The sequence below is a fragment of the Centropristis striata genome, chromosome 19, assembly GCF_030273125.1.
Source record: "Centropristis striata isolate RG_2023a ecotype Rhode Island chromosome 19, C.striata_1.0, whole genome shotgun sequence".
Classification (NCBI taxonomy): domain Eukaryota; kingdom Metazoa; phylum Chordata; class Actinopteri; order Perciformes; family Serranidae; genus Centropristis; species Centropristis striata.
Window position 1 is genome coordinate 20,362,473 of NC_081535.1, and position 21,325 is coordinate 20,383,797.

Sequence of the window (21,325 nt, forward strand, 5' to 3'; positions counted from 1 at the left end):
CTATATATGTATTTTTTATATACTTTGTGTCACCTTATTTGGAAAAGCAGATGTGGTCTCATGTATATGCTGAACCATTTCACTGCATTTTGCATAAAGGTCGGAATACATTTTTTATCACTTTGTTTGTCACATTGTTTGCTTCTTTCTGCAAAACTGTAAGGGCAAACAATGCATGGTCTTTAAAAAGACTACAAAAAATTTTAGATTCTTATTAAATAATAACATGGCAACATTCTGAAACATACTTAAATAATGCTTTAACCTATTTCAAAAAAGAAAAAAAGTTTAGAGTTTACATTTCCAAGAAACAATTACTAGGAGAAATGCAACTTTATTTCAGCTTTTGTCTCCATTCAATTTAAATTCCATTCTTGACCTTGCATTTAAACTGAAGGGCAGGACTGCAGACAACTGTAATATATCAAGCACATTACTGTGGGCTTATCATAACCTTCTAGCCCTCAGCAGCTCAATGTGTGTGTGTGTGTGTGTGTGTGTGTGTGTGTGTGTGTGTGCTGCAGTATCTTACTATAATAGTCTGTCCAGGTTTGACCACGTTCAGCTCAGCCAGACTCTGCAGAATTTCACTGACTGCCTTTTCACACAATGAAGTGCCGGCTGATGGATCCTCTTCTCCTCGTCTTCCTCCAAGTTTGCTGTTCTCCTCTTCCTCCTCTCGCTCTGCTCCCGTCAGCTTACGACCTGTAAGGAAAAACACAAAGACAATAAGCAAAACATTTCCACCACCTCTAGGGTTGATGTTAAACGATGCACGAGTTCATAAAAACATGGAAACAGGGATGCCTTCGTTTAGAGAACTAAACCCTAATTTAAATCTATTTTAAGCACATACACAGTATTCTACCCCATGTGATCAACTCTGCCTGTCACACAACCGTAGCTCAGTGCCAGACAACTATTCATTCACTGTGCAAATTACACTCATTACTGCTAACACTGGCAATCAACCTCTTGTGTTGTCAAATGACGTGAATGCTGTAATTACAGGATTCTTTCTCATTCTTTGGCCGCATGAAATAACCGCAGCATGAAGCATCAGAGAACACTCAAATCCAGAGGGGCGTAATATTGTGTTTACATTTCAGTGTAACTGGACATCTGTGGTGTTGCCGTTTGATCGGTGTCCTGAATTACTGAGCTAGTGAGGTCTGATGGCGCCATTTAGGCCGTAAAGAGGCGTGAAATCAAACTAAGGTCATTCTTACCCAGCAGAGAGAGATGGTCCTCTTGTGACCAAAATGACCAATAATGCCTCAGAAACACCACATTTTCCATAATAACATTCTTCAGACCGGAAGTTAAAGATAAAACATGTGTTTTAATATACCAGAAGGCCTATATGTTTAGAATAGTTGACATTATTTTTCTGTAAATAAAAACCAATGATACTGCTCATAAAATATTTAGAAAGTAAACACCCTAGTAACCACAATACCACAATACGAGTACACAATATCAACATTGACTGCCACACATTGATTTTCTATTTTGTTTTACTATTAAAAATGGATCCGTGCAGCCCCTCATTTCCCTGCTCTCACTCTGACACAAACAATGACAACAGATCAGTCTGCGACCAGCCTTCCTCTCCATGCACACTCAATCAAAACTTGATCATGAGTGGGAGGAAGGATTGTTGTTGGCTTTGCCCCGCAAGGAAGAAGGCTGACCAAATTTCAATCTTAATACAACGCTATCAATCTTGGAGACACAACTTTTTAAGAGTTATTAGCAAGCATGTAAGGAGCCCAGCTGGTTAGAAAGGCTTTAAGTTGGCATGGGTGTGGTCCAAAGTATATCCAAGGCATGTTCGGTTTTCCTGATTGTTCAGTGTTTTTCTTTAATTTGAAAGTGTAAAATTTTTTGATTAAAAACTCTATACTTGCTTTAGCTTTTTGCATTGCTTTTAATGAAGGTTAATATATATCACATAACATAGTGGGGTAAATGCAGTGTTGCATTTCACAAAAAAAGAAGGGAAAAAGTAAGCAAAGTGGTTTCATGCTTGGGCGTTTTTTTCCTGTTTGCCATGGAAAGAGCTGTTGGCTCTCTCACAGGTGGAAGGCTCAGACAAGCAGCAGGTGTTTGCACACTGCTAAACAGAAACTAAACTGTACAAACAGACTCTAGCTCACAGAGCAAACAAAGCCAAAGAATAAGTGTACTATTCTTAGTTTTTAGGATTTCATCGCTGACTTTAAATACCTTTGTATACAGTATATCTTCCTCTAGGTCTTTGTCGTCATAATAACCCAGAAAGTGTATTTTTCTGTGCGTAGGGTGAATTCGGGTAATGTGGGACACTTTTTGCAATTTTGACTTTGTTATATTTTTCTAAATTTAAAAATATTTTATGTAATTTCAGTCACATGACACCAATGGTAGACCAATAGTAAAGGTTTTGATGACTATAATTACTTTAAGCAGGAAATAAACCAGCCAAACCTTAAGTGTCCCACATTACCAAGTGTCCCAAATTACCCGAATCCACCCTATTTGAATGTGCTCTGCAAAGGCACACCTGTGCATAGCAGATAGCGGGTAGCACTGACCATGACTGCTGGACTCCTCTGTAGACTTGTCACTCTCTCCGTCCGCCTGTCCGTCGGCGTCCTGCTCAGCATGCTGCAGGCTGAGCTTATGGCACACTTCAAAGGCCTGACCTACTGTGCGCACAATACGCATGGCCTGCGTCTGACAGGGAGAGAGAGGATGGAGAGACAGATGGACAGAGAGAACAGAGTGGAGAGTTTAAAATAAAAAGGTCAGTGCTTAGCAAAAGGATTCAACAATAAGCACAAATAATTTCCCTGATGAGTTATGAGTTAATCAGTGAAATCAGCTGCTGTAGCCTTTGGATGGACTGAAAACATCACTCTCAGTCACCCTTGGCACAGTGCGACGATCAAAGCCTAATAACGTCACTTCTGTGGAACAATTCCCATGACAGCTGACTGACTTTGAGCCAAGAATGTGGAACTTGTAACAACACACGTGAAAAAAGCGGAAACTGAGGAAAGATGCTTTACTGAAATATGCAGTTGTAATTGTTGCCCTTAACTGCATCTATTCTGTATTCACTGCAGGCTGTAGATCTGCAGTGGTAAGGCACAGGATATTAATTAAGAGTTAAAACCAAAACTGATTAACTGAGCTGACAATCTGGCAATTAATTCCTAAAGTAAAGATCTAATTCAAAAACATTGATTACAATCAACCCTTAGTCACAGGTAGCTAGACACAGAAAACTGAAGCAAAAGGGAAGGGAAGCTTCAGTATTTTTTAACCTGGATCATATTTTACCATGTTTTGTGTCAGAGTGACGAATAGGGACAGCATTTTTTTTTAAAATTGATCCAGTATTGAATGAGAGCATCACACAAAGGTTGCAATGTAATTCTCTGATGCAGTTGTGCACTAGCAACATACATACGGCCACTGAAAGTGCATGTTTTTGCCACTGATAGGTTTGCATTTGTTATTTTTCGGTGTCTGGAATCATTATGAAAAGCACTCTTGCTAAAGGAGAAATCTTCTGGTTCTGAAATCTTGTCCAGCCTCTTCTATATTGTTAAAATCACCTCAATATTAGGCCCTGACATTGAAAATACTGTATATAACACTAAGCTATGCTTTCTGTACTCCCAAATCAACAAACACTTTCACACTCAAGCTTTCACCGTAGTCTTGTGGCAACACTAACCTTGTGAGACTTCAGATTGAGAGTTCTCCTTGAGTGAGACTTGGACAAACACACTGGTCAGGCAGAAGGTAAATAAAAAAAATCTCTATAGGTTCCTTACCATTATGTTGTCAGACATTTATAATATCAATCTGAGCATGTCAGTGGCAAAACAAACACTTTTAGTGGACGTATACTGACGTTGTGCAATTGCCTGGAAGGATTAAATTGTAGCCTGTTTCATGGCTGCTGGCTGCAGCACTCTCACTCAATGCTGGACCAATTTCAAAAATTGTTAATCACTTAAGACACACAAAAAAGTTTCCCTGGAAGTCTGCATGCAGTATGTCTCACAATGTGCTTAACATTTTCTGTATACAGCCAGGGGATTTAAATCAAGGAGCAAATGACAGCAGCAAATTGGATAGTGAGAAGAGTAAGAGTGCAGGTTTTCCCAGTTAAGAAAACAAATTTTACTTAAAATGTCTTATGGCTGAATTAGATTAAAGACTACTGAAGCTGTTGATCAAATTTGTATCTCCTTTCTCACTATGATTTGTTTCTCCCTGCATGATTATGTGATGGTTGGTTTCATTTTCAGTTATAAAAAAAGGAAACCTCAGGGGCCAAAAGTGTGTCTGTAATCAGCTGTACAAGTCTGCAGTCAGGAGTTGTGTGTGAGACTTTTGTTTTACCTTCTTCTTTGACTTGAAGACATTACATCTGAAGGAATTATTGGAACCATCTCTTGCGATATAGCTGAAGATCTTTAAGTCCTGGGAGTCATGAGACACGTAGAAAATCCTAGAAAACACATGACAGCAAATTTAAACACACAGAAGTAACAGAAACCTCAAAATATGAAATAAAGTTTTGTTTTCTTTACCTGGTCCAGCCCTTTCTTTACACTTACTATCCTGTTACAAGTGATATTAAAAAGGCATGCTATGCAGGAATTGTCTTTTAAACACAACATTCAAACTTGGCTCCTCCTCTCCAGCTCAATGAAAGTTAATGAAAACCAAAGATTATTTCTAGTTTTGGAACAAGCTTTGTCACGCCCTGCTGTATTTGTGTTTTTTCTGCACTGTGTCCGCCATTTTGGAGCTTTATGCTCAAAGGGCGACGCCCAGAAACAACAACACAGCAAAATGAAAAGAAAAAAGAGAAAAAACAGAGGGTCGTGCAGATACAGACACTGCCACACACTTCTAGTGGGTTGGAGGTGATGACTGAGAGGGATTCTTTTTGTATGAAAAGTTTTTAGGTTCAAGTTTTTTTGTTTTTTAGGAAAATCATGCATATTATACTTGAAAATCAGAGATAAACTGACCTAATGCAGACATAACCTCATCAAACGAAAGAGGGATATTTCCACTATAATAGTTTATATGAATAAATGCCCCTACACTAAACTGCTGTAATCACTTTGTGTTTTATACTGTATACTGTTCTGGCTCTGTTGTTGCCAGCAACCCTGCACCAACACACTCAGCAGTAGAGGCAGAGCAAAGGGTCAGCCCTGCATCCCCGTTGCTATAAAACAACTCCATTGGGAACCAGGCAAAGAAATTATGACCATCTACTACGGAAAGACACATGATACAGAGCGCATGTGGCCGCACTGCACAGACAGCCACAGAAACACAAGCAAGGATAATTATATTTAACACACATGGTCCCTTGATGAGGTGTGGTTTTGTCAAATGAGATCCTCCCACAGATATACATAATTTACAAACACACAAGCTGGTTAAGACACTTTTAAGTGGCCGCCTACTTCTTCCACCATCTCTGAGATTTCCATTTCCATGAAGAGGGCTATTTAGCTATAATTGCTTGTTTTAAGTGAGCCAAATCAGAAAAAAAAAAGCCACCCCAGACATTCAACCATTTCATACTCCTTTTCACCAAAAATTGTACCTTCAATTTTTACACTTTCCATTCTAAATGTTGTTCTCCTTCCAGCAGCTGACAGGCAGTATTATTTTGACACTTTTTACGGTTTAATTGCTGTGAGTCGTTGAGCAGCGACTGACAGCCTCGCAGCCCGTTCATGATTGGTTGACAGGCTCCATCACCATGCAAACAGGGAAGGTAGATGATGGGATGTTGTGGCCCTAATGAATGCATTGAGTTTGGGCACACATGCTGAGATATTCTGTCAAACAAACTTAAACTTTGCTGTACATATGGTCCTAAAAACCAGATTACTGTGAATATAATCTGAGAGTGGGAACCTTTCATTGGAAATTACATACTGACAAACATATGCTCTACCTACTACATGCACAAGCTATGGATTATTCATTATGCTATTTTATGAATGTAAGTGCATTTGGCACACACGGTATGGTACATTGGAGCACATTAGTCCTGCATGGTAAAGTACATGGGAAGGCCTATAAAGCAAGTCTCAGCTCCATCCGCAGAGGTCGAGTTGAAGGACATAATTTCCACTGAGAGACATACAGCATGTGGTATCTGCAGTAAACTCACAGTAATTACTTTGGTTAAATCTAACAAGAACATGCAGGGTGCAAAGAGGAGACTCGAAAGAATATCAGACCTTTTAACCCCGTTTGTGTGCAAAACAAGTGGTAAAGATGATTTTTTTTTATATATATGCAATTAGGGGCTGCACAGTTAATTTAAATGTTTTCCAAAATTGTGCATCCTTAGACTTTACAATACAAACATATTAAATAGTGGAGATTATGAGGTGTGACTGACCTGTATATGGGGTCTTGCATGATCAGCATCTTGCTCTCATCCCATGTCCATTCTTTCCTCTGTGTATCGATAAAAAATCACAGAATAAGTTATACGGTTATTATTAATAATAAAGACAAATAGACATAAAACTGGAAATTTCAAAATCTCATTTAGAGCTGAAATGTTTTTTTCTTTTTTGTGTGTTGCCAACTCAGGTGTCTTTTTCTTTTTAGAGTTAGTCACTGATTTACCTTCTGTTTCTTCCTCAGCATTATCTTGACCCCGTCCACAGACACCACAATGCTGACCTTCTTCTTCTTGATGTTCTTGGCCTTGAATTCATACTAAAAAAAAACAAGACAAAAAAGTACATCAGAATAGCAGTAAAACACATTGACGGCACTTTATCTTTCCTGTACAAGATAAGTCAAAATCTTAACTTTTAAAGATTGCAACAGGCAGTAAAGGTTTAAATAAACTAGTAAATTAAGCTTTCATACAATTTCTCAAAGTCCAAGGTCTTAAAAAGTCTTGTTTTGTCAGTCTAAAACTCAGATATTAAGTTTAATATGATATAAAACTGAGAAAAGCAAGGACTCTCCATATTTAAGATGCTGAAAGTTAGTTGTCCATTAATATTTTATCGATCTAAATGCTCTAAATTTTATGACCATACAAAAACGCATAATAAATCAGTCAAGACCTTGGTGACAATTTACTTCACATGCTGCTACTAATGACTGTTTCATTATCAATTAATCTGCTATGTACTTTGCTGATCACATGCCCATCACAGGCTCCAAAAGTCCAAGGTGACTTATTCAAAATGCTGTTTTTGTTCGATCGACAATTCTTTACCAAAATATATTGTTTGGTATTGCATAAATACAATATGCAAGATATCTCACACTGCAGAGGCTGAAAGCCAGTTTTAGTAATTGTGCCTTGAAAAATTAAGATTAAACACTAAATAAATCATCAATATTGTTGCAGACTCACTTTATAATTGTTTCACCCAAACGTCTAAGCATATATTTAGACACACAGTCAAACTGCACACACACATTCTCACATCAGTGCACTTCTTCCTTGCAGAAAGAGTGTATGCCCTGCTGCACATTTGGCATGCTTAGAGAAATAAGGACATAATTGGGAACAATCTGTCAGCATTAAAACATGATCTGCAGTGCACTTTAATATATCAGCATCTTTAATAGCTTGGCAGCTCACAATAGGAGCACTGATTAAGTCTGTGGAATATTGGTAGCCAAGTTTAAAAAAATAAAAAACAAAAACTTCTCTGCAGCTCTCTGACTCCAGTGTAAGGACACTTGGATAACAGAGATAGATTGCTTACTTCACCTTGACTGCAATGAGAACCAACATTAGGTCAAATTATCCAATGCAGGTGCACTCTGACTGATTGTAGCTAATAGCATTAAAACTTGGCAACTTTTATCTCATTAATCCTCTTAAATATTCTGGACAATTCTTAAGGAAATGTCACATGGCTGATAAGTATTGTGTTATAAAGAGAAAGTGACAAGAAATGTTCATGTGGCCACGTAAGGCCGAACCATCTCTCAGGGGCACAAAATCTAAACTACACCAGCTAAATTAAACAACAACATTTAAGTAGGAGCCCCAGGATGTATGTTTGTCTCCACTCTGTTTGCTGAGTGGTACACAACAGCTGTGTCTGCACTGAGCAACTAACGTGTTTCCACCTCGTCAGCTGGCCAGGCTTTCTGCTGAGGAACTTAGCGAGTCTGGCCTGTCGACTCAAATCAGTGTCACATTTAAACGTGAAGCAGGGTTCAACTCTTGTTAGCTACCATCTATCAGAGCCTACAGTGGGTCTGTCAGACCACAACAATACATCATGTAACAAAATGCAGGTGTTTGGCTTTCAGAGCTATAAAGGCCGTTTATTACAGCGGCTTGTACAAACAATGTGGGTTGTACACTTTAGTGAAAAACTGCTTTCTAGCTTAACCGTTTAACACATATTGAAAGGAATAGTAGGGCTGGGCAATAAATCGAAAAAATGTACCACCCATTACCATTATTTCAATTATTTTCGTCCAATCCGCGACATGAAAGCAGCTTTCATTTCAGTTCGAAATATCCAATAATGAACAAAAATTGTTAATCTGTGTTTCCTTAATTACAAAGATGTGCACTTTTTCATTAGAAGAAAAGTTCTCAGCTTTAATAGTTGAGCACATTTGTATCAGTGAACTATGAGGGCAAAAAAAACAAAAGCAATATAATCGTTCAATATTCGGAATCAAGGTAAAATATTCAATTAATTGGTGATTTAATTTTTGATTTGAGGTCATATTGCCCAGCTCTAAGGAATAGTGGTTTGAAGCTAATTTAATTTCTTGCCCATAACTTGACTTATGCTACCCTAATATCTGTCTGTTAATTATGAAGTTTGAGCTAGCTGATGGTCAGCTTAGCTTAGCATAAAGACTGGAAACAGGGAGAAACAGCTAGCCTGGTTTCAACAAAGGTAAAACAAATCCTTCTGCAGCACCTACAAAGCTCACTAATAACACGAGGCCTGGGTAGCTGTTACCTCCTGCTTCCAGTCTTTATGCTAAACTAATGGTCTTTGTCGCTTCATATTTGGCATACTGGCACGAAATTGGTATTGATGTTCTTCAATATCACAAAATATAAATAAAAGCTGCTTTCAGGGACCAGTGTGGCATCTAGCAGTAAGGTTGCAGACTGCAACCTACTGTTTAGCCCTACTCCCTTTTCAAGAGTGTACGGTGGCCTTCAGGTAATGTAAAAATGCAAAAGTTCCCTTCAAGAGGCAGTGTTTGGTTTGTATGTTCTTGGCTACAGTGGAAACATGGTGGTGCAACATGGTGGGCTCTGTAGAAAAAAGACCAGCTTCAATTCCAGATAAAAAAAACATTCAGGTGGTTATGAACTAATAAAAATATAATCATTATTATATTCAATTTCTGCCAATAGATCCCCTAAATCCTACTCATTGGTCCTTTAAAATCAGATTTAATTTCCAAATGCCTCTTAGTTATATTAAGCACTATAAATAAATAGAAAACCCAACAGGTTACTGGCCCAAGTCCAGACTAACTCTTGCTATATTATTCTCTTTCATTACATATTGTGCTGGTGAGCTAAATCAAGGGAAATAGTTGTTCACATTTTCAACTTTTTATCAAATTTGCTTCAGACAAAATTGGCTGCCAGCTTGTTTCTCAGAAAACAATAAATATCCAGTTTGCTGTTCTACCATATTCTGCCAAACATTTTATATACTACAAAAGTGAAGTGGTCTTTAGCTGGATGAATAAGTAAAGAGGAGAGAGGAGATGAATGATACTTTGTTTAAAAAAGAAAGGGTAAAATGAATGCCAGTGTGAAAACCAGGCAAGGTTAGAAGATGGAAAACAGAAGATGAGCAGATAGGAGGAGACAGGAGGAGAGAAGGTGAGGAGACAGCTGCTGTTATGTAAGGACATCCTGTAAACTGTGACCTTTTAATCCAGCTACACAATACTGCCTTGGAACAATTAGCTGAACATGTCAAGACTTAGTGGACATGATCAGGAGATAGTGTTTTTTTGTGTGTGTTTGTCTTGTGTAAAGCTATGATATAAAGGCCTAACTGTCTCTGTGCACAGACTGACAGCAAATAAACGCCATGACTTGAGGCAATTTTTGTCACATCCGTTTCTACGTTTCCATACTTTCTTTCATGCTAATTTCCTGCTTGTGTCTATTTGAAATGCCCTGCTCTCCCCTGCCCTGGATCCATGGTGATTAAAGTTTCAGTCTCTAATTATACAGAACTGAGTCCTGAGAGAGCTGATTAAATGGAGAATGGTTCAGGGAGGGAGAGGAGGAAACACACCGCCGAGACGGAGAGAGACGAGTAGCCAGGGTTTAAAGAGGAGGATGATGGAAATGCTCATGCTGCAAGTGGTCTGGTAGTGAGATGAAAGGAAAGTGTGAAACCAAAAACCAGGTGCACTATGCTTGAATCGTGTGCACAATCCACAGATACTGAGAATACAAAATTTGCTCTGAAGGAAATAATGAAGAGAAGGAAATTAAAATAAAGGTGACTGTGCACTCATGCAGCCCCGAAGACAATGTAAAAGAAATAAAGAAAAAATATAACCGAATGCACCAATGGATGCCGCTATTAGTTAAATAGTTAAGATGGAGTGAACAGTGCCTTTTTTATATATATTTTGTCTAGCATGTGTGTTTAATTTTATTTTTTTACATTTCTATTTATTAAATAGAAATGTAAAAAAAAGAAATAACCAGAAAACCAGGCGGCAACCTCCGGGTCTGAGCAGGGAGGCAAACCAGGAAGTGCCTTAAGCTGCATTCTACCAAAAATTCCAGTAGGGGGTGCTAAGTGTGGCTGCAAAAACATTTCTGTCCATTAATTTCAATACAAAAAGAGGAAACTTCTCACTTGATTTATTACCCCAGATATTTTTTAGGACAACACTATGGTCTCAGTCGCTAGTAAAAAATCTTATTCAAGACAATTTGATGTTAATAGTTCAAATAATGGCCCCATTTAGAAGAAAATAGAAGATAAAGAGCGCATGGCTACCTTTGATTGACAGGTCACTAACAAAGCGAGCCATCATCAGGAGAGAAGCAGAACAATGCGTATCCACAGCAACGTGTCAAAGTTATATATAATGTTATATCGATATAAAAAAAAAGGATATATACCGGTTTGGTCTCATAACTTTTACCCTTTCACAATGCATTTTCACTTAATGACAGTTTATTTGAACATTTTGTTAATTAAAAATGCCTTGCTCTGCGTTTGGTTGTACTAACAGACACTCCAAGGAGTCACTGTTATTTTTTCTGAGGTAAGTAACGTACATTTTGTTTTTGTTTGTTGCTAGCCAAAATTAACATCCCAGTTAATGCTTCTGTTAATGCTAACATGAATTAGCAGCAGCTTCTCTCAGTCAGGTTGAGGTGTAGAGAGGCGTGTAGTCAGTGTCGTCAGATCTCTCTCGCTCCTCCACAGTCCAAATATGGTCTGCTCCGCGTATCGGAAACAAGATGGCGACGCAAGATGGCGACGAGTATAAAGCTGAACTCGAGGCTTCCAACGGGCAGTCCACAAACCAATGGGTGATGTCACGGTGACTCCGTCCATTATTTATATACAGTCTATGCAGGAAACACAATAAATCATGATATTTATTGTTAAAGATATCAAATGATCTATATTGGGAAAGAAGACTTTGCCCGGCCCTACTGTATTGTGATATATACAGTTTTTATGGTATAAATATATTTATATGTGTATGAAGATTTTGGCCATATTGCCAACCTTCAGTGTATTTCATATAATGTCTGAGCTTTTACACACATTGATAAAAACCGAACAGTAAAAGGTTATTTTTAATGCATTTGAGGAACTTCACCAACTCTCACAATCCCAATCTGAAAATCCAGACAGGACATCTTGAGGCATAACTGGCTCGCAACACCACTGAGAATTGTCAAAAAGAAAAAAAGAAAAACACTTTACATACATAAGATGATCTACAGCCTACAACGTCTGACTCACACCTGCACAGTCAGGCAACTTGCTACCTTAACTATCACATCAGTGTCAAATCATTCCCACGCAGCTCTTTCATAATTCACACTTTATTCCAGCATTCTGTTAAAGCAAAGTGGGATTTTGCAAGTTTATTCAAAGTATGAAATTTTTATATTTTCTTTGCTTAAGTGCCAAGTGTTTTGAAATATTCAAGCTTTTAATGCACTTGGATTGTTATGGTTTTCATGTTATCAACAGCGGAACAAACACTTAAAAAGTTTATAACATGAGTTCCCCAAAGCCTCAACGTGTCAGGTTAGAAAACTTTCAGCAAGGTAAAACTCTTCCAGAGAAGAGCTTAGTTTACTTTATGGATTCTGAATTATGTTTGAGACATTTTGGCAGACATACTTGAGTATGCATGAGTTGCAATGAAAAGCGTATGACTAATATGTGGATTGAAGAGGCATACGAACCACATAGGCTTTAAGTTCTAAGATGCACACTTAAAAGATTTGTCTTATACTATGCCTTCAATGCTGACTGTGAGCGCTGCAGTGCTACAGTTATGTTGAAGCTTAAGAGTGAGAGCATTTATTTCAAATCTTTCTTAGTCTGGATGTGTGCATTTAAACCATCAGACTCATCAGCCTTCCCAGACAGCGTAACAAATTTGAGCAAGCGCTCCTCTCTGCAATCTATTATGAAAGTGTCAGACAGAATAGGGATGTCTGTTGCTATGTGCACGAAATGAGGAAGGGAAAGCTGGTGCTCAGAAGAATTTGTGATCCCAGTGTTAGGAATTTTGAGTCGCCGCTTTGAAACAGAGACAAACATTACAAGATCAGACCAGAAAAGACAAGAGGCCCCTCACTTTTTTATTAATAATATCTGAGCAAGCAAAGACAATGGAATTCGGAGTGACAGTTTCAGAGCAGCTTCTTTTAAATATCATTCTTACTATAATACATTCTGTCAACATAGATTAGCCACTGCAGATACAACATGAACACTGGGCAAATATGCATAAAATGAAATGTAAAAACGACAAGTTGTGGTTTTAGATGGAGTTACATAAGCTTTAAAAGTTTTTATCTTTAGACAAAGCCAGGCTAGCCATTTCCCCCTGTTTCCAGTCTATATACTAAGCTAAAATGGGATAATATTGATCTTTTAATGGAACTCTCAGGCAGACATTGAGTAAGTGCATTTCCCAAAATGTTAAACAATTCCTTCAAGTGTAAAGCACAACATGCACTTTTTAGAAAGCCTACTTCCCAAACTACATTTGCATTACGTGTCTCTATACAAACTGTCAATGATTAGAGATCAAATAAAATTTAAAAAAAGATCAGGTTTCATCTTGCATGGAAGCCCTCTCAGTTGCCATGCAAACAAGATGCTGTCAGCCCTTGTTATGTCTCTCCAGCTGCTTTTTTTGGGAACTTGACATCCTCTCAAACATGCAGGAAATTGCGCAATACACAGAGCTCCACCCACATCAACGCCACCGTACTAAACTCCTGTTTAATTGTGCTTCCGCTCATAAACGTTGTCTTTACCTGCCACCATTTTCTTGCAAGTGTCCAATGAGATGAGGACCAAGCAAGATGCCTCACTCCTTAGCTACCTTCATCACCTGCTCCAGAAAAACTGATGCGTTCAATTCTTTTTTACCTTTTTGTCTAATCAGGTGAGACTAGATGTACTAGCCCGATGTAGCATTTTACTTTCCCCGACAATTGGAGAATCCTTATTGTTGAGCCTTAGGGAGGCAGACTTCATAAATTCAAACAACCCCTTTCAAAAGAAACACATTTGCCGCAACTGTAATTATCCACTTTTAGTGTACTCCACATGCAGGATTATGAGTTATGGTAATTTTTTTGTTGGACCCTGGACAACCAATTCAAACTCCACACACATTCCAATCCCATGATTCCAAGACACAAATCAAACTCTAATATTATCCAAGTACCACAAGGGATAAGGAGGCGTTAGTCTTAGAGCAAACTGTAGAGGACACATCAGAGGTCATGAGGGAGTCCGCTGTTCATGTCCTCTTTTCCAAAGGTGACCGCAGTGCTAAGAGCAGGGCTCCCATTCATAATGTGGAAGTAGAGTTGTACTGCAGATACTGTAAATACATTTCCTGGCTCCAAAAAAGCACCTGTCAGCAAGCTCCTAATGAAAGGCCACTCATTCCCTCAGTTAATGCTATTTGGTTCACGCTTGAAAGTCCTGCCTCAGAGAGAAATGTAAACAAAAAAGTTGGAAAAGGATAATTTGGTTTTCCTCCTGCTGTTCTTGGATATTTTTAGAGTGAATACATGAGTAGGTTTTAAATCATGGAATAAGAAATTATGGGCAACCCCCCACTCCCCTTCCTCGATCCTGAAAAGCAGTGGAATGCGGGGGAGCATTGTGGGTCATTGATGCTCCCTGTAGTACCATTGAATCAATACAGGAGTCCACAATAGGCCCTATAGATTGCAACCTAGCAACCCCTTCATTACAATTCCCAGGATTTGGGGAGTTCCAAGGAATTTCACCGTTTTTCCCCCCTATCCGGTATACAAAGAGATGACTGTTGGGAGCTGAGAAACACAACAGCTGCCCAAAAGCCTGGTATTTAACTTGAAAAAAAAAGTCTTCTTGGAAATCAAAGTAGCAGGAAACAATTTGAAATAAAATTAGCACATTTATTTTATGTCAAACTCCAACTGGGTGTGCTAATTTTTTTTTGGGAAGAAAATCACGTGTTTTGGCAATCAAGCAGCTGCTTCTTACAATGTCCCATTAGTTAAACAAAGAACCGGAGCTTTAATCACTGCTGCTCAACTAGTCTCTCTCCCTGCGAGGGGTATTTTCAGACAGGCCTCTCAGCCTCCGGGCCAAACGGGGAGGACGGAGTGACTCCCATGACGCCGCAGAGGCCCAAAACTCGGGCGTGAACTGGCACGTCTCATCATTAGTCAGCAGCAGTGTGATAAGGGAGCAATTACCTCGACAGTCACCACGGACGACGACCTTGGCTTAGACCAGAAATGGGCGGGAGATTGTGTTTGTGCACAGTGGCAGTGCTATATGAAAGCAAAACTAAAGATACAAGGGCTAGATAGGCAGACAACATTTGTGTCTGTGTGCATTTAGATGCTTGCTGGTGCTTGTCTGTGCCTACGTGAGCGGTTTCCGCCTGAGTGCACACATTATGTATTGGACTCCTGGGCTCCGGTCTGTTGGCAGCCTCCAGTGAGCAGCAGCAGTCTGGTCCTGTGGGAGAGACGGTGCTAAGAGGAAACAGACTGCTCAAAGGGCTTCTTAACGGGGGCTTCTCCATGACAGCAGGGTTGCACGCAAGACTGGAAGTTACTGTAAAGGCGTAGGATAATTGGGGCTTTTATTGTGAAATAAACATTTAGATTTAGACAAGTAAAGTTTGGGGCAGTTTTGATTGAAGGTTATTGTTTTATTGTGCCTTTTTCAGTTATTCTTGCTTTTAGTGCTCAAATTCTGGAAGGACGATAAGCAACCACAGCTGGCACTGACACTGCATCGTCTCCATCTGGGAGCTACAGCTGTGACTTCTATAGATAAATGACTTTCATTACTTACACTGCAAGTGTGTTTATAGAGGCTGACAGACAGAATTGATCAATCCTGTGCTTGGTGTTAATACGTCTGGACGGAGGCAGCGAAGGAATCAAAGCCCCCGAACACTGGAGCTGCCATTACAACAGACCATTTGGTACACTTAATTGATCATCATTATGTTCTTCCATCTCGAATTAAAGCAGCAAGGTCAGGACGAAAAGCCGCCTAAGATGGAAACAGTGAACGTGATGCGGCATGAGTCAGCCTGTACCTTTGGAGGGGAATCACTTAAAGCAAGCCTGTCAGAGGAAGCAGCTAAACCCTAGCGCGGGCCCAGGCAGGCACTCCTCGAGCGTCGGCGCCCTTGCAGTGAGAATGGACCCACGCCTGAGTGACTCGCTGACAGGCACAGTGAAAGGACAGCCAGTCCCAGAGCGCTGACGGCGGCTAGTCAGGGTTAGTCACATGGGACGTGGAGGAAATACAAAGGAATGACCTGAGCATGCCAACACTCACAATGAGATACAGCTGGAAGGTGCACACGGATAAACATTAAGTACACATGTGCAGTCAGGAAGACACCACGATAAATAGATTTACTTAGAGCTTGAGGGTAATTATTCACATTGTCTCACAACTTTCAAAAACCCAAAACCAAAGTGATACGAGTTATAATCTCATCTGTGTTTTAGACAAAAGACCTCAAATGGGCGCTGACATGTTTAAGAAAAGGGAAATCAAGCAGATATGTCCTAACGCGCGGAAAGATGGAGGAATAGTAAAACACCTGGATGTGCAGTGACACAGAAAACCTCATCTTAATCCTTCCAAGTTATCACGTGAAGACGAGAGACAGTGGAAGTATCTCCTTTAAAATGCAAATCTGGGTCACAAGTGAATCCACTGAAATTTGAGAAAATGAGCCACAATATATCAGATCATTGTTGATGTGAACCTCATTTATACATCTTCTTTGGTACTGCTGGTGAAGTTAGATTATTTTTTAGATGGTGTCAGGGAAATGTTATGTTAAGCACCTGTCACCTGTAAATGGAATTATATCTACAATAACACTATGACTGATAGTTAGAGCTTTTCTGACACAATCCTTCTGAACTGGATAGTATGAAAAACACTACATAGATGTGTTAATGATGGAGCATGCATCTTCTGCTTAAAGGAATCAGATAAACGTACCCTCATAAGGATATATGTTAAAGGGACCGTTGACCCCAAAATCAAAAATATATATTTTTCCTCTTACCTGTAAGGCTATTTATTAATCTAGATTGTTTTTGTGTTAGATATCTGATGTAGAGATGTCTGCCTTCTCTCAACTATAATACAACTAGATGGCACTTGGCTTGTGGTGCTCAAGTTAGCATGTTAGTATGTCAAGTTAGACTCATAGAAGACAGGCTCATGCTCATGGAAGCATGAGATGTAAACATTGATCTTCTACGGCTGGACTGTAACGTTAGCTAGCTCAGTGAGCTAGATGCACACTTCCTTCTGCACAGTGATCGGTTTGGCAGGTGTACTTCAATAGAAAGAAGATTGTTTCTGCATGAAACTGCTCACAACAAGGTCTGTGGATGACCTTGAATAACCAGGTCAGGATTTCTGGTTAAAGACATTGCTGTTGAGTGCCATCTAGTTCCATTATATTCAAGAGAAGACAGACATCTCTACGTCCGACCTCTTCTGCAACTGCAACTCACACCAACACACTCCAGACTGATGAATAGCACTACAGGTAAACAATATCCCCATCCATTTAAAGCCTCTCGTCATTCAAAGACTTTGTTGTTGTTGTTGCTTTTTTTGACCTTTATTTTGCAGAATGATGTATGTGCAGACTTTGACATTTAAAGTCTTTTTTTCATGGACGTGTTGGTATGAGCGTGACTTAGTCGCCTCAAAACTTGTTTGAAATCCATCCAACCATGGTCCAGTATACAACTTACACCAGAATGATGTAGAAACTTAAAAACCAGTGCACATACAGAGGCGGAGGAGACGACATCTGATGTCTTTTAACTTCTGAACAAAAAGTATTTGCACACTCATACATTCTGGATTCAAAGTGGGAGAACGAGTTGATGCAATTTTAAGATTTGTAACTTTGTAATTGAACTTTTATATGGATGTATTAAAAACTGAGCATTTTGTCTGAATACATGTCTGAAAGGGAGTTTAAATAACAGAGAGCTGGTTTAATTACTAAGATAAAAATGATTTGATTTACAATTTTTTAGTATGTCTGCAGAATTAATTTGGAATCTTAATAGAGTTTGTGTTGGTATTTAATCTGTGCCATCATTATGATGTTACGTGTCTTTGACAAATAATTTAGTTCCTCTGCTGTGTCTGTAACCTCTGCATTTATCTTGTAGACCTGTAATTTATATGTGTGTGTGGTTGTGAAAGGAGAGTTCATTGTTCAATCAGTGTTCTTCTGTTTAAGGTTGGGCACTGGGGCAGCAGCATCCTGCAGCAGGAGATTAATAAAGGGACCACAGTGATACTGAGATGCTGAGCGTTGCTCTGTCCAACGCAGTAGTCTGGCAAAGCAGCAGTCAGAGTAATAGGATTACCGGGACGAACGCTGTCAGATCACAGGCCCTAAAATCCCCTTAGCACCCAGTGCAGGGGCAACCAGCACCAATCAACATCCACATACTGGGAAACCACAGTAACAACATTTATGCTGCTATATAGTCAATGTGATGACCTCATGTTAGAGCAGCAGCAGATTCTGCACATGGAAACATGTATATTATAATTACCAATTAATAAAGGAAAAAATAAAACTACCTGAGAGCTAAAATTTTTAGTTGATCAATTGATCTATTTTTGTTAATCTATTAATCGTTTCAGTCATTTCCCGTGAAAAACTCCAACATATCTCTGGTTGCAATTCTGCCAATGAGAACATTAGGTGTTTTTCTCTGTTTTACATCATTACACATAGAAACCTTGGACTATTGATTGGACAAAACAAGACATTTGAGTCTGGGGACCGTGAGGGACATATTTTTCACAATTTTAGTCATTTCATAGACCAAACAATTTCTGACTGAATAGTTATTTACAGCCACTACCCTACTCTAAAGATTAATGTGTTTTCCAAATGGCTTATTTGAGGATTAACCATTTAATTCTTTCAGTGCAATAAACAAGATCAGCAACAATTTAGAAACATTTAAGAGTGGCTTGTGTGTATAATTAAAATATATCTGTTGCCAAATTTGACCTTTACATGTCTACAGTCACAAAAGGAAAACAGAAATGTGTATGGACAGGGCACTGGGGAGACTACAGCTGGTGTGCAGAAGGTACATGAAAGGAAACCAGGAAGAGCAAGAAAGTAGGTGACTAACCATTTGATAAAACAATGCCATGTTTGAGACCAAGGACAAATAACCGATTAACCACACGTTAACCCTGTTTTGGGGGTAAACATGGGGTGTGAATCAGGGGTGCCATCTGTCCCTTATATGCAAACATGTCCCAAAAAAGCCCCTTGGAAGAGGCTTTAGGAGTGTGTGTGAGAGCTTTCATAAAGCTCAGTCATGAGTAGCTTAAATCCATGTCTGAGAGGACAGAGACAGCTCCTCATGAAGCTCAATACACCGGCAACAACTTGTCTGACAACAGAAGGTTGGGCAAAGTGTGCCACCACATGGCACTGATTGATGACAGTCAGCTTCACTCTGCTTACTGCTGTCTGCACATTTTTCCCCATGCCAGACTGCTTCCTTCCACTTGTAAAAAAAATTAATTCACACCTGAAAGAGGTGCTTAAATCATGGTACAATTCACAAAATACCTCATTTAAAAAAAACAAAGTTAGAGGGCCATCAAATGAAGAAGAAAAAAAATCGCTGAGGCTCTGCAATTCCCCATCAGTAATGCACTGCAGCAGATTAGAGGCAATCAAATGGATCAAAAGCACTGAATGCCTTTTGTGCAGAATCAAAGGACTTATTGGAGATGAGCACTGTTCAGTATGCAGTGTGATAACCAACATGATCACTGTACCATCTCTCTGATATTACCCTTCAAAGATGTTTGGCTGGTGTAATACCATCTAAAAGTGGCAGAAGTGTGGTGGCAGGGATCTCTTTGTCTCATATCCATTGTAACTATGACCAAAGGTTGTCAGAGAAGGTCAGTTCAGTAATACTTTTAGCTGGGATAATGGAGACAGGATAATGATGGGAAGTCACGACACACTTCTGGACTTGTTTGATGTACCCTAATAAAGGTGATGGCAAGGGGAGACGGAGATAACCAGAGAGAAAGATGAGAAAGAGATCTGAGGAGCACAGGCTTTATCATAACACGCAAACACACACACATACACAGAAAGTCAGAAACCACACCAGTCAAAGGCAAAGATTATAATGAAATCCAATTGGGATCAAATTATTCAAAGGAAGCACAAAAAAAAAGTGAAAAAACACAGTTCGGGAAATTGAGATTCTGCTCCAAAAATATGCTAATGCCTCCAGTGCATATGATTAGATGTCTTATGGGCTGTCTCCTCCCGCATTATCTATTCAGTTTTTCTGCCCTGATAGGTTGATGCAAGTAGAGATAACAATGAATGCAGCAAAATAGTTTTTCAAACTTTTACTGCAGAGCGGTGTGTTATATAAACAACACAGAATAAAGTCAAACAGTACCATTCCTCTTCCGTTTGATCAACAACTGAAAATACAGCTGTGATTGAATAACCTATGCCGCCTAAGTGACAGACATTAATGAATGGACAGAGTTTGACAGGCAGGGACATGGTCTTCTGTGAGGCCGAGATGTTGTTAATCTAAGTGACAGTCACATTAGCCTTGTCATTTGGACTGCAGAGAATACATTATCTTGTTAGTGGCTGTGTGGATGGCAGTGCTGAAGCCGTTTAGAGTCCGTAGGGTGAGCAGCAGCAGTTTGCTCACATCATTTATCCAATTAGAGGACAACTGGCGGCCATTGTGTCTCCAACTGCAGACTTTGCAACAGGCATCTATGTACTATTATATTGATCAGGATTATGTTCTTCATATTAAACAATGTATCATAAATACAGTACACATTATACATTACATCATACATTCATGAAAAGTTGTTAATATATTATATTACTTTGTGAGACCTGAAAACCTTATACATTCCAGATTCCAATAAAGTTGGGAGTCTGTTAAAACCAAATATTAAACAGAATGCAATTATTTGCAAATTCCCTCAAACCTACATTCAATTGAATACATAGGGTGATACAGACATGCCGGGTTATCATTAGACTTTCCATGTCAGCCTCAACAACTTTAATATAAAAAAGGGCAACAAGGTTTGGCACCAATAGAGACTCTTTAGAGAATAGAGCCCCGCCCCCATTGGAAGGGAAACAATCCATCTCTTTCTATTGGCTTTGTATTAAAAGAAGGAGCCTCCTCCTCCGTGTGGTGAAATGCAAAACCTGTAATTACATTTTTAAAAGCTGACGAACAAAAAAATTTGACAAAACTGGATACAGACATGACACATCAACAGTTACACTGGAAAAACTTTGCAATCCTGAAACTCAGTATATGTTCCATTAACTTACATATACAGTGCATTTTGTCACCAAGTCATACAGATCTGAAGTCAGTTTTAGGCTAACTACACGTCTGTAAGTTAAGCTAAAGCCCTTGACACTAACTTGTGTTGTAGTAGAATGTAGATAATTCAGA

At 39.2% G+C, this 21,325-nt stretch overlaps 1 protein-coding gene across 1 annotated transcript in view; it reads right to left on the reverse strand.

Annotated features, from left to right (window-relative positions):
- si:dkey-34e4.1 (carboxyl-terminal PDZ ligand of neuronal nitric oxide synthase protein) overlaps positions 1-21,325 on the reverse strand; it is a 56,931-nt gene that overhangs the window by 23,273 nt on the left and 12,333 nt on the right. The window contains exons 3-7 of the mRNA XM_059358375.1: positions 6,673-6,765; positions 6,440-6,498; positions 4,402-4,510; positions 2,577-2,718; positions 533-705 (exon numbers count right to left, since the gene is read on the reverse strand). Of these exons, the coding sequence (XP_059214358.1) occupies positions 533-705; positions 2,577-2,718; positions 4,402-4,510; positions 6,440-6,498; positions 6,673-6,765 (576 nt within the window). The remainder of the gene's footprint in view (positions 1-532; positions 706-2,576; positions 2,719-4,401; positions 4,511-6,439; positions 6,499-6,672; positions 6,766-21,325) is intronic.